The sequence below is a fragment of the Microtus oregoni genome, unplaced genomic scaffold (assembly GCF_018167655.1).
Source record: "Microtus oregoni isolate MIOR12 unplaced genomic scaffold, Mior012 000000F_ref0000247, whole genome shotgun sequence".
Taxonomy (NCBI): domain Eukaryota; kingdom Metazoa; phylum Chordata; class Mammalia; order Rodentia; family Cricetidae; genus Microtus; species Microtus oregoni.
The window spans coordinates 86,052,125-86,078,065 of record NW_024543059.1 but is presented as its reverse complement, the minus strand read 5'-3'; the positions used below and the strand labels follow the sequence as shown (position 1 = coordinate 86,078,065).

Below are 25,941 nucleotides of genomic sequence, written 5' to 3'. Positions count from 1 at the left end.
TTTGATTTCAATACTTTAATATTGAAATTTACTATTATATTTAGCAAGTTTTGTCTTTTACTGTTTATATATCAGAAGATATTCAAGTTGTGCCGACCACGAGGAAGTAGTCTCAGCAACTGACGCACTTCATCCCCAAAGTCAGCCAAGCCCTGCAGTATCTTCCTTCGTAGGCTCTGTGCTACAGCACATATAAATCAGTTAGTGCAACAGGGAGTAAATACCCTAGAGATGTGGGTTTGTCATCCCGATCCCTTCACACTCAATGATGTAAGAGTCTTTAGAGGCATCTTCTTCCTCTTCTGATTTCTTCACAGTAAATTTGGCCTGGAAGCAGAATATTAGTACGTAAGGACACATGTAGAGGACGAAGGCACAGTCCTAGAACTCCAAGTTAAGGAAGAGCGTTCACATCAAATCCATTTGTTGAAGAAGGCACACACAAAAATCAAGTGACTTGTGAAGAAATTCAGTAGCTTATTTTGTCTGAGGACCATGGTTCTTGTTGACTGTTGTCTGTTAGGACAGAGGAATCAGGCTCCCCTCCACGGCCACTGACTAAGAGCACAGAGACACGTGCAGCCGTGGCAAGTGTAGCTTCTACGCCATCGACTGTTGCTGGCACATTTTCTCTTCCCCTCTGTTTTTCTAAAACACAGGTCTGAATCATTTACCTGTCAGATATGACATTATTTGCTCTCACTAAATTTTTCCTGCCAATTTAATTCTCTAAATACATAATTCAAGACGCTAGTTCAGAAGGGTACGTGGGGTGGAGGGCTGTGGTGACTAACATCCTCCATCATTGAGCTTAACACTCTCGTTCTCACTTGTTAGCTGAAGCTGGCTTTGAAATATGTGATTTGTCTCTATGCTCTGGAAGAATCATTTTAGGTAAATGTAGTTCCGTTTAATAAAACTGAATGTAAGTAAAAACAATCAAATGGTTTGAGATTCTAGCAAAGGGATTTCAAATCCTTAAGTTTTAGGAGTCTCTAAAATGCAACTTGAAACCATCATCCTGTGGTCTTACTGACCAGCAACCTTCACAAGCTTTCAGTTTCTGTTTATGTAACTGGGTGCTGTACAAGCAGGCATCTAAAAGTCACTGTGGAATGAACAAACACTGAACACAGAGCAACAGAGCCAAACTCTTATGTGTGGCTGCATTTTTTAAATTACAAACATGAAAATATGAAACACAAGTAAGAGGGAAATCACTTCAAATTTATGCTTAACCACACTTACAAAGCCTAAAAGATCTAGTTCAAGTCCCATATTTTTACAAATGACTTAGTCGTACTGAACCACAGAAAAATAAAGATACATTAGCCCAAATTACCCAGTTAAAATACAACAAAGAGTCTGGGTGTGGTGGTGCACACCTTTAATCCCAGCACTCAGGAGGCGGAGGCAGGTGGACCTTTGAGTCCAAGGCCAGCCTGGTCTACAGAGTGAGTTCCAGGACAGCAAGGCTACACAGAAAAACCCTATTTCAAACACACACACACACACACACACACACACACACACACAGAGATGAATTACAAACAAAAGTCACAAACACCCCAGTTCAGGGGTGTCTACTCAGTTAAGCGTACTTAAGTGTTAATATACAATATATTATAAAACTGAAGGCTACAAAGAATAAATAAAACTTGATACCACCTAGTTAAGATCATCGATCTATGATGGAGAAGAGTAGTAACTGTAAATACAGCATGGGGCTGAAGAGATGACTAAGCACTCAACAGCATTGGCTGTTCTTATAGAGGACCCAGATCCAATCCTAGCACCCACATAGAGAATCACCTATAACTCCAGGTCCAGGAGAGCAGACCCCTCTCTGGCTTCCCGGGGAATCAGGCACAAATGTGGCACAGACATAAATGCAGGCAAACCATTCCTAAATATAAAATAAAGGTAAATTTAAAACTATTAATACTAATAGGATGAAGCTCAGTGACAGATGCTTGCCCGACATGCACAAATCATTGGTTTGGATTCCCAGGACAGTAAAACACAAAAAGCAAGAAACGAGGGAATCAAGGCTATTATAAAATAGTTAATTCACTGCTGTCACCAGATACCATCTGCCTTCAATTCTCCCAACCAGGCTTTTCTTGAACCCCATCTATTTCTTACAATGGCAACTACCAAAACTAGAGTAGAAGTTGCGAAGAGTTGTAAAGAAGAAAAAGCGGGGTGACGGGCTTTGTGTACCTCCCCAGCTGTGATGCTTTATTTCCCTGGTTACACAAGCAGCCACACAGAGACGGACGCTGAGGGAGCTGAGAGCCCACCATGCAGGGAGCCCACGAGCAGCACCAACCATGATTATTACTGGGTTTCCTGCTTATTAACCCGGATAGTCGTTCTGACAGGACACTCACCTTTGCTAGTGAATTATTTTTGGTGACAGAGGAAGTGAAGAGGGCATCTGACCCAGGGTCTTGTTATATAGCACTGGCACTGGCCTTCAGCTATGATCCTCCTCCCAAGTGCTAGAATTCTAAGCATGCACCACCATGTCTGGCTCATGAAGGATATTCTCTAGGGTGTGTGTATGTGTTTTGTGCTCTTTGCTTCTTTTTTATTCTTTTCTCTTTGTTATTATTATTATGATTTTATTATATTATTATTGCTGTTTGTTAGTTTGTTCATTTTGTTTTATTCTTGTCTTTTTATTTGCTTGTTTGTTTCCTTAAGAAAGGTGTTGTGTTGGAACCATGAGACGGTGGGGAGGATCTGGGAGGAGATGAAATAGGGAACTATAATCAGAATATTTTGTATGAAAATAACTATTTTCAATTAAAAAATATTTTTAGAGAATGCAATGCAGATATTTTATAATCTTTTTATTGCTCTTGTTTTGAAAGAGTTACTATCTTTGTGTGTGTGTGTGTGTGTGTGTGTGTGTGTGTGTGTGTGTGTTTGAGATAGGGTTTCTCTTTAACTTTTAGAGCCTGTCCTGGAACTCTCAGATGAGGCTGGCCTTAAACTCATAGAGATCTGCTCACCTCTGCCTCCCAAGTGCTGGTATTAAAGGCATGCGCCAGCACTGCCCTAGGAAAGAGTCATGTCTTATAGCCTAGGCTGGCCTGAAATGTGCCAGGTAGACAGAAATGACCTCTGCCTCCCAAATGCTGGATTACAGGTGCTCACTGCCATGCCTAATGTGAACTACTTTATAATTTCAAAAAAGTCAGCAACCTCATAAAATTGAGTCATAAATTTTACAGAACTATATTACAGAGAATATAACATGTGGGTGTGGTGGCTCCTGCTGTAACCCAGCACTCCAGAGACTGAGGCCAGAGGGCCACAAGTACTACTGGTCTACCTAGGAAGTTCAAAGACAGCCCAAAATACAGACTGAGACCTTGACTCAATAAAACTAAACTATAATCATGCAAGAAATAAAAAGAAATCCCAAAATAAAAATATGCTATGGTACTGGATAAGGAAAAGAAGAAGCTGTGTGTATTCACAGTAAGACACAGTGAGAGGTAATTTGAAAAGGAAGAAAACACAACAATGGCTTTACTAGCCAGAGAAAATACTTTGTAGATTCTCCACAAAGAAATTAACATTGGTTTTAAAGTGAAGAGTCCTGAAGAACAGGTGTAAACACGAGCTCACACAGTAGTAACAGCAGAATGTCTTCACTCACAGCTGCGGAACCACCGGGCCTTCAAAAATGTCCTCCTGGTGTGCTCAAAACCCAGGCTGTGAACAGGAGCTGCAGACCTCCAACAATCTACTCTCCGTCTCAGTTTACCCACAGGCACTCACCATGGTTACACAGGCAGCCACACAGAGACGGTGCTGAGGGAGCTGAGAGCCCACCATCCAGGGAGCCCACGAGCAGCACCAATCATGATTATTACAGGGTTTCCTGCTTATTAACCCAGTTAGTCATTCTAACAGGACACTCACCTTTGCTAGTTGTTCAGCAAAATGTATAGCAGTCTGTGTGTGGAGTGTGACTGGTCCTGTTTTTATTCTGGAAATTCCATTGGCTAGTGCCATGAAAATAATCAGCTATTAAAAAAGAACAAAGAAGAAAAATCTCACAAATATGCTAAGATTTAGAATTCCAAATTCTACAGCTAAGGAAAATGGTACTAGAAATCAAAATGGCTTTAAAAAGAAATTAAAAGAATAATTTCCACATTTCCAGGAGTTTTAGATGGTGACAGAGATTGTGTGTCAACCAGAGTCTGTGACTTAATACATGTTTAGCAAGACTGACTTTTAAAATTTTATGTTTCAGAATAAAATAGAGAGCTGGACACTGTTATGCTTATTAGACCAAATATTTCTGCAAGCTGGCATACATGATAAATCTTTCTACTCTTTTAAAATTGCATTTTAAAAGGCAAATGGAGACTATAGAATCCTGGGGATATGGACTTAGGCAAGAAAGAAATGACCAAACATAAGGAAAACTGTCCCCCAAAAAATGGTCAAGAAATCCTGAAGAAACCCTCTTCTTCTTTCTCCCTTTTTTTCTTTGTTTTGAGGATCAACCACAAGACTGCAGACAGCCTGAGAGCACACTCCTAAAAGGAGAGAAACTGGTGACTTGAGAGAAAGATATGGTAGAAAGGAAAACACACAGACAGTGAAACATAGGAACATCTCTGCCAGGCCTGGGCGTGCACACCTAGACCTTGCCTCAAAAGAAGAGTGGAGGTACACACTCAAGAGCACTTCCCAGTGTGAGTCTGCTCCTGAGTTTGAGGAGGTGACATAACCTAGTCGAGGTATTGACAGGCACAGGAAAACAACAAATGAGCACATAAAAAGGTTTGTGCAGTGACGGATCTGGGGGTGTCACCATTTGATTGGTACTTAAGTCATGAGACTGGAAAAGGTAACCAAGGAAGGAAAGACAGGTAAGAAAACATGAGCCTCAAGCACTTTAAAACTGACAAGAAGACAACAGCAACTAGCTAGCAAAGCGGCTAGAAGAAGAAAAAGCACTCCAGAACTAAGCGAAGACAGACTGAGAACAAGGCAGGTGTGCTAAAGACAGGCCAAGAAAGGCAGGCACTGAAATTCCAGGAACATAAACTCTAAAGAAAACTTTTTCAATGATTGGAATAGGACTTTCTGTAATTAAATAACATGTGAAAAAACTATAAGCCAAGTATGGTGACACTTATCTATAATCCCAGCACTCAAGAGACAAAGTGCATATTGAGAATTCCAAATTAGCTTGAGCTAGAAAGCAAGATCCCATCTCAAAATAAAAGAAAAACAAAACGTTCCAGTACAGACATATCTAGACATACCTTGCATTGAGACCAAGAGAATGAGACAGAAGTATTTGGATTTTGATACCACAATTAAAGAAATTTGTATTCAACATAATTATGCTCAAAGCTAGCAGAAAGGATGGTTTTGATCCTGAAAGTGTCATTGTCATTACCTGGTCTTGCAGATACTCGTCCACAGTGCCACCATGTCTAAGATTTGCTAATAGCATTTCAGCAGCTTCAATTCCAACCTTGTCTGCATTCACACCTAAAATAGCAGGTGCAATAATAAAGAAAATAACAAATTACTCCAAGTCATCAAGTTTAACTGAACTAAATAAGGTGACACACACTTGAAATCCCAGCACTTGAGAACCTACAAAGGACTGTTCCAGGTTCAAGGCCAGCCTGGGCTACAGAGCAAAATTCTATCCCAGAGTTCAAATGGTACATCCCAATTGGCACTGAGGTACCTGTTTTTAGGCCCTGGATGTTAATTAACCAATACACGTTTTGGGAAGCGTCTATGTTATCTAATCTTCTGAAACTTGAGAAATGCCAATGTGTCGATGAACAAGTGGAGGAAACATAAGTTGTTTGGTACCTGCTTAAAAAACACTAATTATGGGATTGTGAATTGTAGGCTAGTTTTTCTTTGCTTTGTCTAAAAGCCACTTATGAGTGAGTACATATTATATTTGTTCCTCTGGGTCTGGGTTACCTCAGATATGATATTTTCTAGATTCATCTATTTGCTTGCAAATATGAAGATGCCATTTTTTTTCTGCCATGTAGAACTCCATTGTGTAAATGCACCACATCTTCTTTATCCATTCTTCGGTTGAGGGGCATTTAGGTTGTTTCCAGGTTCTGGCTATGACAAACAATGCTGCTATGTGCTGTGGGACAATGGTTTGTACCCTATCAATTGTATTTTAATAAAATGCTGATTGGCCAGTAGCCAGGCAGGAAGTATAGGTGGGACAACCAGACAGGAAGTAGAGGCAGGGTAACAAGAACAGGAGAATTCTGGGAAGAGGAAAGCTCGGTCTGCAGTTGTGACCCAGCCACAGAAGAAGCAAGATGTGACTGCCTCACTGAAAAAGGTACATGGCTAACATAGACAAGAATAATGGGCTAATATAAGTTATAAGAATTAGTTAATAAGAAGCCTGAGATACTGGGCCAATCAGTTTATAACTAATATAGACCTCTGTGTGATTTCTTTGGGGCTTAACGCCGGCAGAAACCAGTCAGAACAGAAACCTCCAGACAACAGCTATGAACATAGCTGAGCACATGTCCTTGTGGCATGATTGAGCATCCTTTGGGTATATACCCAAAAGTGGCATTGCTGAGTCTTCATGTAGGTTGTTTCCTAATTTTCTGAGAAATCGCCACACTGACATCCAAAGGGGCTGTACCAATTTGCACTCCCACCAGCAGGAGTGTTCCCTTTACCCTACAACCTCTCCACCATAAGTTGTCATCAGTGGTTTTCATCACAGCCGTTCTTACAGGTGTAAGATGGAATCTCAGAGTTGTTTTGATTTGCATTTCTCTGATGGCTAAGGATGTTGGGCATTTCCTTAAGTGTCTTTCAGCCATTTTAGATTCCTCTTTTGAGAGTTCTCTGTTTAGGTCTGTACTCCATTTTTTTATTAGATTATTTGTTCTTTTGATGACCAATTTCTTGAGTTCTTTGTATATTTTGAAGATCAGGCCTCTGTCTAATGTGGGGTTAGTGAAGAACTTTTCCCATTCTGTGGGATGCCATTCTGTCTTCTTGACTTGTGTCCTTTGCTTTACAGAAGCTTCTCAGTTTCAGGAGGGCCCATTTATTAATTGTTGCTCTCAGTGTCTGTGCTACTGGGGTTATATTTAGGAAGTGGTCAGCTTTGTCAAGCATACTTCCCACTTTCTCTTCTATAAGGTTCAGTGTGGTTGGTTTTACATTGAGGTCTTTGATCCATTTGGACTTGAGTTTCGTGTGTGGCAATAGACATGGATCTATTTTCATTCTTCAATATGTTAATATCCAATTATGCCCAGCACCATTTGTTGAATATGCTTTCTTTTTTCCGTTTTATTTTTGCTTCTTTGTAAAAAATTAGGTGTTCCCATCATAAGTGGCTTTTAGACATATAGCAAAGAAAAACCAGCCTACAATTCACAATCCCAGAGAATTTAGACAACAAAGAGGACCCTAAGAGAGACATACATAGATCTAATCTACAAGGGAAGTAGAAAAAAGGACAAGATCTCCTGAGTAAATTGGGAGCATGGGGATCATAGGAGAGGGTAGAAGAAGAGGGGGGAGGAAGAGAGGGCAGCAGAGAAAAGTATATAGCTCAATAAAAACAAATTTAAAAAAGTGAACATTTTGAAAACAAATTCTTTGGGCTGCTGTTAAGAATGTGTTCTTCTCAAGGTCCAAATCAAGAGCAGAAGGAGACGGAGCACGAGCAAGGAACTCAGGACCACGAGGGGTGCACCCACACACTAAGACAATGGGGATGTTCTATTGGGATCTCACCAAGGCCAGCTGGCCTAGGTCTGAAAAAGCATGGGATAAATCCGGACTAGCTGAACATAGCGGACAATGAGGACTACGGAGAACACAAGAACAATGGCAATGGGTGATGGAGGAAGGTCATTGGCTAATAAAGGAACTGCGTTGGCCCATTTTATTGGTTAGAGGATAGGTGGGAGGAGTAAACAGAACAGAACGCTGGGAGGAAGAGGAAGTGAGCTCAGTCGCGACAGCTCTGCTCTCAGGAGCAGACGCCTGAGAAAGACACCATGCTCCTGGCTCCTGGGCAGACGCACGCTATGAAGCTCTGACCCAGGATGGACGTAGGCTAGAATCTTCCCGGTAAGCGCACCTAGAGGTGCTACACACAGATGATTAGAAATGGGCTAAATTAATATGTGAGAATTAGCCTAGAAGATAAAGGGCCAAGCAGTGTTTAAATGAATACAGTTTGTGTGTTGTTATTTCGGGCATAAGCTAGCCGAGCAGGCGGCCGGGGTGTTGGGGACGCAGCCCCACCGCCGCCCTTATAACTACATATGGCACCCACGTGGACAACTGCTTCCACATAAAGCCTGAGACAGCTTGGGAAGTAATTCTAGAACAAAATGAAAGCATTGTGCCTGGTTTCTTGGTAGCAGCAATTTCTCGGTTCTACTCTGCTTGCTAGAGGCAAGCAAGCGCCTCATCTAAGAGAGGCTTCCTGACTCAGCTTTAGCTGCAAAGCCTGCAGCTCATTAAGAGGTCCTGCCACGAAACACTTAAACGGTGTTGACAAAAAGCTGAACACATGCTTTTCGGTTTTCAGCCATAGCAGGAAAAAAGCTGCGCCGTTTAAAAATGCCGGCTTTCTGGGCCATCCTGCCAGGGCAAACTCTGACTGTTTGAGGCAGGAGGGCCGGCTACCGAGAGAGGACTTGAGTGTTGTCTGTTGTAGCTCACTTGCTGGCAGGGACCTTGAAATGCCATACAGTTGTTGCAGTAAACATGGCTACAGCCTGTATATCCGCCATGAGGCTGGAAGGCTAAGAAATGGACTAGATCTAGCTGGCAAAGCCACGCCTTTAGTCCTACTGAGATTGCTTGGTAAATTAAAGGCTCTTGTGGTCAGAAAAAGAGAGATATACAGTAAAGAGAGATTCAAAGACAAACAAAATTTCTAAATGGTTTGAAGTGTGTTAAAAATATATGCAGACTAAAATTTAAAGTTCTTAAAGTAAAAAAAAAAAAAAAAAAAAGGAAGAGAGTTGTTGTGTGTGGTAGCACACGCCTTTAATCCCAGTGCCTAGAAGGCAGAGGCAAACAGATCTCTGTGAGTTCAAGGTGTAATAGTGTACACCTTTAATCCCAAATGCCTGGGAGGCAGAGACAGGCGGATCTCTGAGAGTTCAAAGACAGCCTGGTCTACAGAGTTACTTCAGGTCAAAGATACAGAGAACCTGTCTCGAAAAGCAAAGAGTTAAAAGTAAAAATAAACAAAAATAGAGGTTAAAACAAAACGAACAAAGATGGAAAATACACAGAGAATCTTGATACTGTATGCTATTATGCTCTCTTTGAATTATTTGAATACTGAGGAAGGTGCAACAGCTGCTAAAAGATATTTATTTATAAATGCTGCTGAACTAATCCAACATAGATATTTTAAATTTGGATCTAAGGATATGATACTTGGAAAAGAGTTTCTTATTTTGTTTTCACAGAGGATGAGACGCTGTTCATTTCTTCTATTCCGATTTGGTATGATGGACCACGCCCTCCTGAAGGGTTGCAGTGAACATCTTCAGAAAATTGCTTTGCTTAACTGCCAACTGAGATGAAACTAGCACACAGGTTATACCATGAAAGACCTAATTAACGACGCCCCCATTCAGCAGGAAGCAGTTTGGAGAGAAATAACTGCGCCCATATTCCCAAAAAAATGTTTATAAATGTTCTTTTACATTTAAAGGGGGATATGATATAGATATGAATAATTTACATTAGTATAGATTTTGCTTTATTGATAGAGATTTAAGGTCAATTTTGTTATATATATGTGTTTCTGATTTTGATTAAGGTATTGTGATTGTGTAGTTCATTTAAATATGTATTGTATAATTAGGAAATATAGGTTGTTAATGGATAATCATTGATAATAGTAAAGCTTGTAGTCATGTTAGTTAGATTTTCTAGATATATAGAGATATATTTTAGATAGGCATTCTTCATATTTTTCAAAGATTATAGAATATGGCATTTTAAATGTTTTAATAGCTTAGGACTTTTCATGACAATGAGACACTCTGCTCCTGGCAGCACCAATCTACTTCAAGAGGAAGATGGGCATCGAAGAGGCACCTTATGGAGTTTGATAGCCATTTGGGCAAGAAACTGCTCTTGCCTGGACTATTGCATAAACTGGACACAAAGAACCCGCAGAGAGAGGACTACTGAACTTGCCTAAGGTGAGGTGATCTTTCGGGGTTCCTGATTCATGAAAGAGTCTGTGAGACATTCTGCAGGACACAACAGATAGTGACTGAACTGACTTTGAATTTTCCTGCTTTATGGAAATGTCTGCTGGATACCATGGGCCTGAAGGCTGAAGATGGATGCCCCAACGGTACAGAGGAACTTTGGGTGACTGTTCAGGCAGCGAGATGTCTCTGTCATTTCTAGAGTTTTAAAAGTTGCTTTTTTCTTGTTTGCTTAGGTAGTATTGTATCTTTCTGGAGTCTTTGATAGAGTTAAGAATAGTTAGTTATAGTTATAGTTTTTCTTAGTTATGATAAAGATTATTGTAACTTTTACTTGATAACTGTTTTGTTATATGTAATTTTGCTATGTTAAAGTTAAAGCCTTTTTTTTTTGTTTAAACCGAAAAAGGGGAAATGATGGAGGAAGGTCATTGGCTAATAAAGGAACTGCGTTGGCCCATTTTATTGGTTAGAGGATAGGTGGGAGGAGTAAACAGAACAGAACGCTGGGAGGAAGAGGAAGTGAGCTCAGTCGCGACAGCTCTGCTCTCAGGAGCAGACGCCTGAGAGAGACACCATGCTCCTGGCTCCTGGGCAGACGCACGCTATGAAGCTCTGACCCAGGATGGACATAGGCTAGAATCTTCCCGGTAAGCGCACCTAGGGGTGCTACACACAGATGATTAGAAATGGGCTAAATTAATATGTGAGAATTAGCCTAGAAGATAAAGGGCCAAGCAGTGTTTAAATGAATACAGTTTGTGTGTTGTTATTTCGGGCATAAGCTAGCCGAGCAGGCGGCCGGGGTGTTGGGGACGCAGCCCCGCCGCCGCCCTTATAACTACAAATGGGTTTTTGATCCTACTGCACGTACTGGCTTTGTGGGAGCCTAGGCAGTTTGGATGCTCACCTTACGAGACCTGGATAGAGGTGGGCAGTCCTTGGGCTTCCCACAGGTCAGGGAACCCTGATTGCTCTTCGAGCAGATGAGGGAGGGGGACTTGATCGGGGGAGGGGGAGGGAAATGGGAAGCGGTTGTGGGGACGAAGCAGAAATCCTTAATAAATAAATAAATTTAAATAAAAAAAAAAGAATGTGTTCTTCTCTGCTGATGTTCTTTGAAATGTTCTGTAGATGTTAGTCCAGTCCAATTATTTATATATAGTGGTTTCACTATTTACTTTTGTTTTGATGACCTGTCTATAGGTAATAATCATGTATTGAAATCACCCGAAGTATTGGGGAGCTCTATCTCTTGTTTGTTTTATAAAATTGGGTACACCAATGTGACAAGAATATGTGTTTATACACCCTCTTGTTGGGTTTCTTACTTTATCAATATGTAATGACCTTCACTGTCACTTTAAAATATATTTTGTGGAATATCAAAAAAAAATACTAATTATGGAGCCAGTGAGATGGTTCAGTCAGTAGAGAGGCTCCTGTGGCCAAGTCTGATGACCCAAGTTCAAGTTCCAAAACCCACACGGTGAAAATGGAGAACTGGCCCTTGAAAGACTCCTCTGGCCTCCCATGTGCTCCATGGTATGCATTGCTTACAAACACTACTCAGGGCTGGCTGGGGGCGTGGCTCAATGCATGTGTGAGGCCGTAGCTTATCCAAGATTGTGAAAAACAAGTACAAAACCAAAATAACAAAGATTGGAGAAGGATACACAATCAAGAGCACTGAATGCTCTTTCAGGGGACCCAGGTTCAATTCCCAGCACCCACAACAGTAATTCTAGTTCCATAGGGTCCAACACCCTCTTCTGATCTCCCTGTGTATCAGACACGAAAGTGGTGCTCAGACATACATGTAGGCAAAACACTCATACACATACACATACACACATATATAAAATTAATTTTTAAATAATTAATTATAAGGCCAGTTTTTTTGTTTTTGCAAGGAACTTTGCAATCATTCATTTCTTCCTTCTTGTGTTGTGATAATACAGCCTTCCATAAAGACTAGGAAACAAACGCGTAGAAAAATATCTAAGACCAGTTTATGACAAAGCTATAACCCAGAGCCATACCTCAGCTTCCAATCTAAAACTTGTGATTTGCACAAGTTATAATTAGTCACAGAAAATCTCATCGGAATTGAAGGATTTTCAGTATCATCTTAAAAAAGAACAGGTGACATTCTCAGAGCAACCATTTAAAGTTTAGTCTTTCACTGTTGAGCCCAGAAGTTGGCAAGGCTTAGGTCTGAGGTCAGCGTGGGCTTCAGGGCAAGATATCATTGCACACAACAACAAATCCCAAACACGAAGATCCGAACAGGTTCTAAATCATTGTGAGCACGTCTCTGGCTCGTCTGGTTCCTACTTTCCTAGACATTCTAAGTCTTTGGTACAAAGATGAATACAAAATAAGTCTATCAGAAGTAATAAAAGTCAAATTCTATATTCTTTAAAAGAAATCTGTGGCTCCAGATAAAAATTTCTTAAAAGCTCAGAATAAGATAATTTTGTTTGTATTTTATGTCTTTACATTTACTGGATCATATATATAATCAAGTACACACAATGTCCACAGGAAAGCCCTGAGCATAAGACAACCAGACAAATGCAAACTATGAGGAACTCTATTGAGAAAAATGTTCTGAACTTTTCCAAATGTCAGTATTGTGAGAATTAAAAAGAAAAAGCAAACAGAGAATTCTGTACTTAAGACAAACTAAGCTGGGCACAGTGGCACATGCCCGCAATCCCAGCACTTGCAGAATTGCCAGGCTGGGCTACCCAGTGATTAACAGGCCAATGAGGGCTGACCTTGTCTTAAGAAAACCAAATAAAGTAACAAAGTAGAATAAAAGAGTCAATAACCATGATAGGTCAATACTATATAAACATAAATAAATAAATTCAACATTGTTCCTAGGCAACTTGCTTAAGTTAATGTGTGGGTATGTCTGTGTAACAAATTCCTCAGGTGTAAGGCTAACACTGTGAATCTGAGGGTATTGGGAATGCCTGCTGCAGTTCATGACTGAGGCATGGCACCCACAATGAACACTGAAACCGTTCAGAAATGTACACAACACATAGCTAAATATTCACAACTGGTGCACCTAGGAGAGATTTTCTCAAAATACAAAGTTGGGAGAAACGAAGAATTTGTTAACTCTAATAGTTGGTGCTATCTTTAAAATGTCACTCATCATTCTCAACAGTCTACCCTGAAGAGAGACTTTTTTAGTGACAGTAGGAATTATAGAACCCTCTCCTTCACTGTACCTCGTTTGCCAAGCGATGATCCAGCAAACAAGCAGCCAGTGGATGTCTCAGCAACAATGCTATACAGGAGGAAGAGAGGGTAGTTACCACACAGTAGTACTTTACTTTAACTACACAGGAGGAAGAGAGGGTAGTTCCCACACAGTAGTACTTTACTTTAACTACACAGGAGGAAGAGAGGGTAGTTACCCACACAGTAGTACTTTACTTTAACTACACAGGAGGAAGAGAGGGTAGTTACCCACACAGTAGTACTTTACTTTAACTACACAGGAGGAAGAGAGGGTAGTTACCCACACAGTAGTACTTTACTTTAACTACACAGGAGGAAGAGAGGGTAGTTACCCACACAGTAGTACTTTTAACTTTCACATCAATGTAACACAAGAGGCTAGTTACTGTTAAACAGGCAATATTAAATCTGGTCACCTCACTGCAGTAGTGAAACTCCTCCCAGACAGTGGCGCTGGGCAAAGTCTGCAGATTCTAATGTACTCGCATGTAAAGAAAGCCGCCCCCTCCCCTACCCGTATTCTGTCATTAACTGGGTCATTACCAGCTCAGTGTTAGAAAGCACCCTATGGTCATCTGCAATGAAAAGGTCTTTATGCAGACTTGCCTGTGTTCCAGGGTTTATTACACAGTACTTGCAAAGACAGCAAGCGCTTACTTTAACCTTTGTACTTTTCTGAATAAGGTGACTTGAAATTTAAGTATCCACAAAACACTGTGCTTCTACACTTCAAAAACATCAATTAAAGAATTTTTGTAACTTGAAGACATCATTACCACACTAAGTATTTGTAAATTAGTTTCATACTTAAGGCATCTTTAAAAAACTGGAAATATTCCTGTTAGAGTTAGTTTCAAAGATTACTTTCTGATTAGCTTAAATATTTAAATTCAGGGGGCTGGAAAGAGAGTTCAGTGGCTAAGAAAACTGCTCTTGCAGAGGACCCAAGTTCAGTACCTAGCATCACATAGGGCAGCTCACAAGTGCTAAGAACTCAGTGTCCCCTTCTGTACTCCATAGATGCCTACACCCACATACATGTAACTAAAATAATAAATCTTAAAAAACAACAACAATTTAAGTTCACTACAATTGTCCCTCAGTATTCATGGGGAGTTCAGGATCTACACGAGGATACTAAAATCTAAGGATGTCCTAGTCCTTTATTTAAACAATATCGTATCAACTAGCTCACACCTGTAATCCAGCACTTGGGGCGGGGGAGATACCAGGATTATGGACCATCTGAGGCCAGCCTGGACTACAGAGTGAGATCTGATTCAACAAACCAAATAACAGGCTGAGCATGTGGCACACACCTGTCTTCCCAGAAGGGAAGGAGGGGGATCATGAGTTCAAGGAGATCCTTCAACATACACAAAGTTCAAAGTCAGACTATACTACGTGAGGCCTTATTTCAAAAAACAAAAGAGAACTGAGGTAACATTGGCATCAAACTTGTACTCTGAATCATCTCTAGATTACTTAGACTCGTACTGCAAAGTGCACAGTTTGTACAGTCATTACACTGTACTGTTTAAGGAATGACAAGGGGAAAAAATATCTGTACACTTACAACAGAAACTTGTTTTTCCCAAGTACTTTTATCTGGAGTTGCTTGAATTATGATCATGGGACCCACAGATAAACGTCTACAAAGTACAAAATACCTTAGGAAACAAAATCACAATGCTCATTTTCTTGGTGTTTTGCTTACGTTTGATTTAAGGCAGTAGCTTGATAAAGCTCCCAGTCTACCTTCAAACACACTGTGCAGCCTAGGTCTAAGGTGCCCTCAAACTTCTGACTCTCAACCCCTGTCTCGTGAGTTTGGGAAGTACTGCCATGTGACACCAAGCTTCCCTCAAATAACCACACTAATTCACTAAACTGTTGTTTTAGGTGGAAATTCCCTTACAAATATGTTGTAAAACCCTAAACTGAGCAACAGTCCTTCAACTCTTTGATGGTAATGACATCAGGAAATGTCTAAGTCCATGCTCTCACATGATTCCACTCCCGTTGCCAAACGCTTGGTCCCTGGGCTCCTGCAGAGGCTGGATGTTGACGTAGAGATCCCTGATCTCCTTTCTGATGCAGCGCACGGCTGCCGCCGCCATGTCTTTTGCTACCTATTTTGGAAAATCAGAAAAGGAAATGAATTCATCACTGGTTATTTGGACAATTAGTTTTTAAACTTTTTTTCCCCCTCTCTTTTGGTTTGTTTTTTGAGATAGGGTGTGACTGTATTGTGTAGCTCTGGCTGTTCACAATTGCTTTCAATCCTACAAAATTATACATAGTCAGCTTTTCCATGCACCATTTAAAAACTTCCAGAGAGAGCTCTGACTTAAGAAAAATGTAAAAGAAAAGACATCCAAATTAAGTTCTGGGGAACTGGAGTGATGGTTCAGCAGTTAAAAGCTGTTCTTGCAGAGGATATGAGTTCAGTTCTCAGCACCCACGCGGTTGTTAACAGCCAACCCTTGACTCCAGTTTCAGAGGATTTAACATCCTCTTCTGACCTCTGTAGGCACAAGGCACACATGCGGTACACATTCATATATGAAGGGAAAACTCTTACACATAAGGATAAAATAAGGATAAAATAAAATGTCTCAGCAGTTAAGAACACTGGGTTGGAACAATGTCTCAGCAGTTAAGAACACTGTCTATTCTTCCGGAGGGCCCATTTTTGATACCAAGCACCCACATGGCAGCTTACCACCATCTGCCAATCCAGTCCCAAAGGGATTCAATGCCCTCTTCTGGCCTCATAAGGCACTGCATATACATGAAACATATAGCATGCAAAATACACACAAAAAATAATAGAAGTTCAAGGGGCTGGAGAGATGGCTCAGCGGTTAAGAGCACTGACTGCTCTTCCCGAGGACCTGGGTTCGATTCCCAGCACCCACATGGCAGCTCACAACTGTCTGAAAAATGCAGTTCCATGAGATCTGACACCTTCACACCAACAAACATAATAAAAAGTTAAGTAAATAAATAAAAAAAAATAATAGAAGTTCAAAAGTTGGGCAGTGGTGGATGCCTTTAATCCCAGCACTTGGGAAGCAGAGGCAGGGGATCTCTGTGAGTTTGAGGCTAGCTTAGTATACAGAGTGAGATCCAGGACAGCCAGGACTATACAACACAGTGAAACCCTATTTTGAAAAACCAACCAACCAAACAAACAAACAAATTACAACACACACATACACAAAACAACAACAAAGCTTAAAAGCAAAACACTATAGCACAAATTCTAATTGGTCTTAGTAGTGTGTGCTACCACTGCCTAGCCTCTATTGCTTAGCTCTGCACTCTGAATTTCAGGCAAGTTTTATTTGTTATAGCATAAAAAAATATCGCCACAAAAAAAGAAAACAAAACAAAAAAAATTCTGCCAGGCAGGATGGGGCACACCTTTAATATCACTATTTGAAAGACAGAAACAAGTAGAACTCTCTAATTTTGAAGCCAGCCTGATGTTCATGGTGAGTTCCAAGCCAGTCAGAGTTACATGGTGAACCCTATCTGAAACAAAACGGAACAAACAAAATAAATATGTTTTTTGGGCCACCTTGGTTGAGATGGCTCAGAGGGTAAAGGCACCTGCTGGCAAGCCTGTGACATGAGTCAGAGCTCCAGGGATCACATGGTGAGGGAGTGAAATGGGTCCAGTGGGCTCCCGTGGGCTGGCCTTTGTCCCCACACACACGGTGGCATGCGCTGCCACCTACTTCCACACGTGTGCCCTGGAATGCAGCCCGATCCCTACCCACACAAAAGAAATAAACATAATTAAAAATAAAAGTTCTCAGGGTGGGCATGTAGCTCAGGGGGGAGCGTGTTGCCCAGCTCACATGAATCCTGGGATTTCCTAGGCCTGTAAGTTCAAGGCCATCATCAGCTATATCAGAACTACGTGAGTCCCCGTTTTGAAAAAACAAACTAACAACATTTTAGAGGTAGAGACAGGAAGAGTGTTGAAAGTTCAAGACCATCTGGTCTACCCAGTAAGTTCCAGGAAGCCTGGGCTATTCAAAAGACCCTACTTTAAACAAGAACAAAAACCTCAGAAGAAGAAAAGAAAAATCAAACAAAACCTCAGTGTCTGAGACTCTTATTTTGAAAGAAACAAAGAGTATTCTCAAAAACTTGAATGTTGTAGCACTATCAAAGTGTCCATACACTTCTAAGAGCACTAAGACAACTTACTTTTAGTGGCAAAACTCCAGCAACAAAAGCTCTCCCATATATCTTGGCCACAGAGCCACGATCAGTCAGATTTATTGGGTCCAACTGTTTAACTGGTGACATTCGGACAACGACTTCACCGCCCCCTTTTGGGTAATAGCCCCTAGGAAAAGTAGAACAAATACCTCTCCATAACTGAGTACATGACAAAGTAAAATCTGACAACACATTGCAGTCACAAGAATGATACCAAACGATATGTAAATTGTGGAGATACATGGAAAGGCCTGACTCCTATCTGCAGTCTCGGGTGTCCACTCTGTGGTCTGAAGAGACACACGACTACTGACTTAGCATGTGAACACGAGGCCCTGGGTACAACCCACAGGACAAAGAGAAATCATCATCCCAGCGACATGAGACTATTTCAGGGGCTCAATGGGTACATGGCAGTGACAACCACTGAAGACAGTGCAGAACATTTTCCTCACTATTCAAAGTGCTGTTTGAGAGCATACTCTCTGTGACACCGGCTCTACTGGTTTGTTTTCCAGGCTTAAAATCAGAACTGATATATGACAAGCTCTCAGATTAATATCTGATCAATACATAACCACTCAACACTAACAAAATTTTACCTCAGTTCTATTCATTTATTGCAGATGCTGAGAACTGCTACGCTCTGTATCGGCATAAATAAATGCAATGCAGATATTAAGGAATATTCACACTTTAATGATAAACTTACAGAACCGAAGTTCCCGCGTGGCACAGGAGGTAGGAAGGAAAAGGGGCTAAGCCGCCTCTCTGCGCGCCCATTTATTGGCAGGCATTCGCCCGAGGCAAACCCCGCCCCCTAAAGGGGCTGTCTTAACCCTACAACGCTCCAAGTAGTTAGGAGATGACGTAGTTTACAATCTACTAAGATTAAAAATATGGCTGCAAAGAGGTACCAACAGATGAAGAATAAGTGTGAAGCATCCAAAGATGGTTCAAATAGAAATTTTCTATTTTTAAATAAGATTTCTAGCCGAGTGTGGTGGCGCATGCCTTTGATCCCAGCACTCAGGAGGCAGAGGCAGGTGGATCTCTGTGAGTTAGAGGCCAGCCTGGTCTCAGCCAAAGATACACAGAAAAACCCTGTCTCGAAAAAATAAATAAATAAAGATCTCTAATTTTTAAGTAAGCAGGGGATATAATAACATGAATGTAAAGGGGCAAAGCAGTTTAAGACAGCAGGCAACCTGAAAGTAGGAGGGAGTGAAACTAGAGAGAAAACTGGGGCAAGACCATAGAGCATTAAGACCATAGAGCATTAAGACCATAGAGCATTAAGACCATAGAGCATTAAGACCATAGAGCATTAAGACCATAGAGCATTAAGACCACAGAGCATTAAGACCAGGGAGCATCAAGACCATAGAGCATCAAGACCATAGAGCATTAAGACCATAGAGCATCAAGACCATAGAGCATTAAGACCATAGAGCATTAAGACCATAGAGCATCAAGACCATAGAGCATTAAGACCATGGAGCATTAAGGCCATGGAGCATCAAGACCATAGAGCATCAAGACCATAGAGCATCAAGACCATAGAGCATTAAGACCATAGAGCATCAAGACCATAGAGCATCAAGACCATAGAGCATTAAGACCATAGAGCATCAAGACCATGGAGCATTAAGACCATAGAGCATCAAGACCATAGAGCATCAAGACCATGGAGCAATAAGATCATGGAACATTAAGACCATAGAGCATTAAAACCATAGAGCATCAAGACCATAGAGCATCAAGACCATAGAGCATTAAGACCATAGAGCATCAAGACCATGGAGCATTAAGACCATAGAGCATCAAGACCATAGAGCATCAAGACCATGGAGCAATAAGATCATGGAACATTAAGACCATAGAGCATTAAAACCATAGAGCATCAAGACCATAGAGCATCAAGACCATAGAGCATTAAGACCATAGAGCATTAAGACCATGGAGTATTAAGCTGCAGGACAAATCTTTCACATTGTCACTGAAGAGCAGAGGACAACCTTACAGACATATCCCTAAGGTCGGGCTTTCTTAGGACGTCAACTCTGACTACACTGGGGAGCAGCCTCTTCATGACTCCAGAGAGCCTAGTGCAGGTGTCCACACAGGGTCTCCTCTGCCTGTTCAGAGGCGCGGATAACACACACACATGGATAACACAGGAGCGAATAACACACGTGTGGATAACACCAGTGTGGGTGGTATAGTCATGGATAACACGGGTGAAAACAGGTGTGGATAGCATAGTCATGGCTAACACAGGTGTGAATAACACACATGCGGACAACCCAGTGATGGATAATACAGGAGTGGAGAACACACGTGTGGATAATACAGGCATGTATAATACATAGCAATAGCTAAGGAAATCTTCCCATGAAACTTTTTCTCTCAGTGAACAAATGAACATCACGGGTATCAGATAAGGTCCCGTAGCTCTACAGTTTACCTTTAAGCCACAAAGTACAATTACTTCTGTAAGAAATTTATCATGAAGTTGGGTGCTGGTGGTGCACACTTTTAATCCTAGCACTCAGAAAGCAAAGGCAAGAAGATCTCTGAATTTGAGGCTAGCCTAGTCTACAGACTGAGTTTCTGGACAGCCAGAACTGTTAAACAGAGAAACCCTGTCTCAGAAAAAAAAAAAAAGAAAAGAAAAAGAAACTTATCATGAAACATAACACATTAACAGTATCAGAGTAATAGTTCTCTAAACATAACTTTTCCACTAATTTCGGAACTTGTAATAGATGAAAAAGATTAAGGGCCGAGGATATAACTCATTGACAGGGCACTGGCCTGGCACACACAAGCCCCTGCGTTGGGTCCCCAGCACTGCTGTCGGAAGGATGGGGTGGGACACTAAAGACTGAGTAACTCACCTCATTTTAATGTCACAATTAAACTTGAAACCGAATTTCTCAACGATTGGCTTGAAAACCTGAAAAAGTCAATTGTTACTTTAGCCACTGGTGTGCAGAGATTCACCAAGTTCAATTATTAAATAAAAAAGCCATGCAGTAAGCTGGTCTGTAGGTGCTACAGATACAGAAGGACAACAGCAATACCGAGAGCAATTCTACCGTGCATACAAGAAGTCCGGTGCACAGCTGAGCACTGAGCAGGACTGCACAAGTCTACCTAAGGGCAGCACCGCACACTCCACACACCAGTCCTCCCGGTGGTAACAACAGTGCACACAAAGGGACACAAGAGGGCGCTAGTGAACAGCCTTCCACTATACACTGCTTCTCAATATGCTGAATCTATCAGATCGACACTTTACCCTCCATTATTCTCATTTCATATTAGGAACATTTTTCATGATATCATAAGTTCTTCCCAAGCAACATTTAAATAACATAACAGTTGAGTAAAATTTATCAATCCATCCTCTAAAGCAGTGAAGCTCAACCTTCCTAATACTGTACCCTTTACTACAACTCCTCATTGTGTGGTGACCCCCAACCAAAGATTACTTCAAAGCTACTTCATATCAGTAAGTTTGCTACTGCTGTGAATTGTAATGTAACCATCTGACATGCAGGATATCTGATATCTGACCCCCAAAGGGGGTTGCGGCAACTCAGGTGGAGAACCGCTGCTCTAAGAGTATCTTCCTTAGATGCTACACAATGATAATCGTAGTTTATACAAGGCTATGCTCAAAGACCTTAACAGTCACCTTCCACAGTGGCTTAGACTGAGCAGTTTCCTCTATGTGAATTACTAGGTAAAGAGGAAGTGACCTTCATTACACATCTCAGCACACTAAAAAGATGATGCCGTCCATCATAACGGCAGCGCTTCACAAGACGACGGTAATTAAGCCTAAAGCCTACGAAAACACATGCGATCTACTTGAGAGTTTGGCTCCTTTCTCTAGATTGTCTCCATGTGTGTAGGAGCTATGGACGGCACTAAATTTCTGTTTTGCTTTTTTCAAAGACAGGAGTGGTGATGCAGCCCAGGGCAGAGCGCTTGCCTAACACGTGTAAAGCCTTGGGTCCCACCGCACCCAAACACTTCAAACACTCAGATGTGGAGCGGGGTAAGGGGAACTTGAGCACAGAAGCCACGAATGCTCGGTGGGATGCAGGAGCTTTCACAGGTAACAAAGAGGACAGACAGGGCTGAAACATATTTTGGCAGTGTCTGCACATCTTAGTAGTGAATTTATTCAAAATTGCCAAAACATGGAAGCAACTCAAGTGACCTCCAACTCATGAGCAGATAAACAAACTGGTTCCTATACAGAATAAAACCACTTGGCCTTTACTTCAGTAACACTGAGTCTCAAATTTATCATGTAAGTGAAAAAATCTAGACCCAGGAACTAGCACGGAGCTTAGTTGGCAACATGCCTGGCTAGCATGCACGAAGTCATTTTCCAGCAAAACTGGCCATAGGGGGCACACTTGCAACTCTAGACCTGCAAGTAGAAGCAGAGCATTGGAAACACAAGGTTACCCTCCCTACACAGCAATTTAAGGCCAACCTGGGATATAATGATCCTGTTTGAAAAGAGGGGAAAAAGACACACACACACACACACACACACGCATTACTACTTTAGATGGCATTGTGAAAAAAGCAAAACTAAAAGAAAATGGAAAAGTGGTTGCCAGGAGTTAGGAACAGGACTAGCTACCCATAAAGAGTATGTTTTTTTTTTTTTAAATAAAACTATCCCACATCTTAGCTATGAAAATTGGTTCACATGTACCTATATGTAAAAAATTCCTAAAACTAAATTTAAAGGAATAAATTTAACTGTAAAGAATTATGCCACAATAAACCTCGAGAAAAAAATTAACACAGATTGAATATCCTCACCTGCAAATGCTCAGACCCAGAAGAGCTTTGGGCTTCTGACTTTCTCAGATTCTGTAGCATTTGCACACACACGATGATGGGATGCACACATGAAACTCACGTCTCACACGCTATACACAGACTCTGAAGGAATGAGTGAATGTCACCGGCACCTGGGCTGTGATCACTCCCATCACATGCAGTCAGCTGGGAATGCTCCACTTGTGCCCCAGGGGAAGGGTGCATGCACCACGGCACTGATGGGGCGGTCGGCTCTGGCCTTCTGCTGTGGTTCTGGGGCTGAACTCGGTCGCTGGACTTGCACAGCCAGTGTTGTTACCCAATGAGCCATCTCACTGGCTCAGAGTCTGGCACACTTGGTATTTCAGTGCTACATTCAACCTGTGCCACTTTCCCCCCATAAGAACACCAGTACTAAAGTAAAAACTGGTGATTTATATAATAACTGATACAATTTATATCATTATACTTTTAGGCCCTTAAAGACTCAGGATGGGAAGCCGGGCAGTGGTGGCGCACGCCTTTAATCCCAGCACCTGGGAGGCAGAGGCAGGCGGATCTCTGTGAGTTTGAGTTCAACCTGGTCTACAAAGGGTGTTCCAGGACAGGCTCCAAAGCTACAGAGAAACCCTGTCTCGAAAAACCAAAAGAAAAAAAAAAAAAAAAAGGGGGGCTGGAGAGATGGCTCAGTGGTTAAGAGCATTGCCTGCTCTTCCAAAGGTCCTGAGTTCAATTCCCAGCAACCACATGGTGGCTCACAACCATCTGGAATGAGGTCTGGTGCCCTCTTCTGGCCTGCAGGCATAGACACAGAACATTGTACACATAATTAATAAATCTTAAAAAAAATTAAAAAAAAAAAGACTCAGTATGGATACTATCTTAATTTATAATACAAACTCTAAAGTGAACCTTAATCTGTCCCATCTCCTGCAACAGAATTAGAAAACATGCCTGAGGAGGAATGTCCACAAAGATATTGCAGACATATTTACACAGAGAGCACGAGGCCGCCCCTTACCATCATGGTGTAATCGATCTGTGGGGCCATCTCAGCATTAGTTCCGCCTTTCAAACGAAGTTCCGATGGAGAAGCAGCGAACAGAACACAAGGCATTGAAACCTGCATCAAGAGGCACACACTCCTAAGGAAAAGGCAGAACACGCTTAACTGTACTGTCTCTTGATTCTCAGGACAGCTGTACTCGTTACTGCACACTGGTGGGACTTAGGGCTCAGACAATGCAGAAGTCAGAACACTCCAGTGTCTAAAGGGTAGAATCCTGAATCTCAGGGAAATATTTCCAATTAGAAAGGTGATAAGCAAACTGGGTTGAGGTAATAAATCAATAATAAAAGGTTTCAGCCTCTTGATTGTGAGGCCTTTGTTGAGTACCCAGCACCACCAAAAATATTAGAAAAAAAAATGTGGCCAGCAAGTGGTGGGGCAAACCTTTAATCCCAGTACCTGGGAGACAGAGGCAGGAGGATCTCTGTGAGTTCAAAGTCAGCCTGGTCTACAGAGCTAGTTCCAGGAGAGCCAGAGCTACTCAGAGAAATCCTGACTCAATAAAAAATTAAATAAATAAATGAATGGATGATAAATGAATAAATGCTATAACTCAACAAGTACAAAGATACAGAACAGCCAAGGCCACGCAGAGAAACCCGGTCTCAATGAATGAATGAATGAATGAATGAATGCTATGGCTCAACAAGCAGGCACTCAAAGTTTCACATCCACTGTCTTGAACCTTGGAAGGTCTATTATTTACATTTTAAGGGGGGGAAAACTGGATCTCTAAAGGGTTAAGGAGCATCCCCCAGGAAGCATTAGAAACCCCGCCGGAACTGAAGCCTGGATGGAGCACTAGTGCGACCTACCCTGCCGTCTTCATATCCGCCGTGTGGATTCCACCTCTGATCTTCTCCGGTGTGAAGGTTATCTCTGTTGAGCCGATTTCTGCCCCCTCCAGGTTCCCATCACACAAATCGCGAACCATTTCCAGTCCAGATAAATGCTGAGGCCTTCAGGTCATAATACTGCATCAAAACGTGTGCAATCAGACTGCCTATATTAACACCCCACTCTACGGAACCGCTACAGAAGCAATGGCCAGAAAGCAAGTACCGTGTCTTCAATGGCAGAGCTTCAACTGGGGTTTTTAACGCACTTAGACTCACTGCTTATAGGCAACTTTTTAAAGGTCTCAAGACTGGTTATTTAGGTTACAAACACACCCAGGAACTGTTACAAATTCCAAGTGTGCATAAAAAGAAAACTAGAACTACCTACGTGCTACCAGCCTTGCTTGCCTTCTACTAAATAACCAACCCATGACACCTCTCACCCCCTAAATCCTATGTTGAGGCCTCAACCCACACAAAATAGGATTGTTTAAATAAGACCCCTTAAAGCTACAATTAAAGGCAAGCTATGAACCCTCACTATTGTGTGTGCTAACAATCTGACTGCTATTCTTATAAAACGAGATGGATTGATTGGGGGATAGGAATGTGGCTCGGTGGTGGTGCATAGGATGAAGAAAGCGTTAGGTTTCATCCCCAGAACTATATAAACTGGGCATGGTGGCACAGAGTTGTAATTCTAGCATTTGAGAATTGGAGACAGGAGAATCAAAAGTTCAAGGTTATTATTCCCATCTAGGGAGTTCGGGATTACCCTGGGCTAGATGAGAGCGAATCTAAGGGAAACACAAGTGACAAACTACCGTGTTTCAATGCGTCCCAAGGACAACTCGCAGCCCGTCTTAGGGACGGGAAAGACGGGCGAGGGCTGCACTCTGGACGCTGCCCCGGGCATCCTCTGCCCCACAACCCGGGATCCGATCCCGGTCTCCCGGCCCGGCGACCTAGACTCAGGGTCCCGACTCCCCACGCGCCCGCAGTACCTGAGGCCCGGTGTGCTGCGGCCCGCACGGATCTTCTGCACGCGCAAGGGGAGGCCCAGGAGGCAGCTCAGGGCGGTGGAGACCCTGAGGATCTGGCCGCCCTGCAGAGCACCGGGGACAAGAAACGAGAGTTGTTGAATGGAGGTCCCCACCGCCACGCCTCGCCCCAGCCCCACACAAGGCCGCACTTACCCCTTCCATGATCCCGCCGTCCACCTCCACCCGCTGCCCCTCCATTGCTGACGCGCGTGAGCCGGGCCCGCAGCGACCACGCCCCGCCTGCCACAGAAAAAGGACCGGGCGCCGACAAGCCCGCAGTCCCGACACTGCGCTTCCGGTCCGAACTTGCCGGAAGGAGAAAGAATCAGTGCCTCAGGAGAAAGCCTCCCTGCTGGAATAAAATCCCTCTGTGGACCCGG

The 25,941-nt window shown here is 42.2% G+C and overlaps 1 protein-coding gene across 2 annotated transcripts; it reads right to left on the bottom strand.

Annotated features, from left to right (window-relative positions):
- Rtca (RNA 3'-terminal phosphate cyclase) lies at window positions 1–25,941 on the bottom strand. Of its 2 annotated transcripts, none has more exons than XM_041658823.1 (11): window positions 25,715–25,941; window positions 25,523–25,623; window positions 24,495–24,638; window positions 23,632–23,755; window positions 20,657–20,715; window positions 17,742–17,883; window positions 15,525–15,649; window positions 13,505–13,563; window positions 5,438–5,532; window positions 3,940–4,044; window positions 1–327 (listed from the first exon to the last, which is right to left on the bottom strand). In XM_041658823.1, exons 1-11 carry the CDS (start codon window positions 25,757–25,759, stop codon window positions 226–228), a joined length of 1,101 nt encoding a protein of 366 aa, XP_041514757.1. In that variant the 5' UTR covers window positions 25,760–25,941; the 3' UTR covers window positions 1–225. The 2 variants fall into 2 exon arrangements, with proteins under 2 accessions (XP_041514757.1, XP_041514764.1); XM_041658830.1 differs by having other exon boundaries at window positions 24,495–24,653; window positions 25,715–25,729.

Coding starts and splice junctions, on each gene's coding strand:
- Rtca (XM_041658823.1), bottom strand. CDS start 25,759: ATGGAGGGGCAGCGGGTGGAGGTGGACGGCGGGATCATGGAAGGG. Junction 15,650..17,741: donor CTGGAGTTTTGCCACTAAAA/GTAAGTTGTCTT, acceptor TTTCCAAAATAG/GTAGCAAAAGACATGGCGGC. Junction 328..3,939: donor TTGCTGAACAACTAGCAAAG/GTGAGTGTCCTG, acceptor TTCTGCTTCCAG/GCCAAATTTACTGTGAAGAA.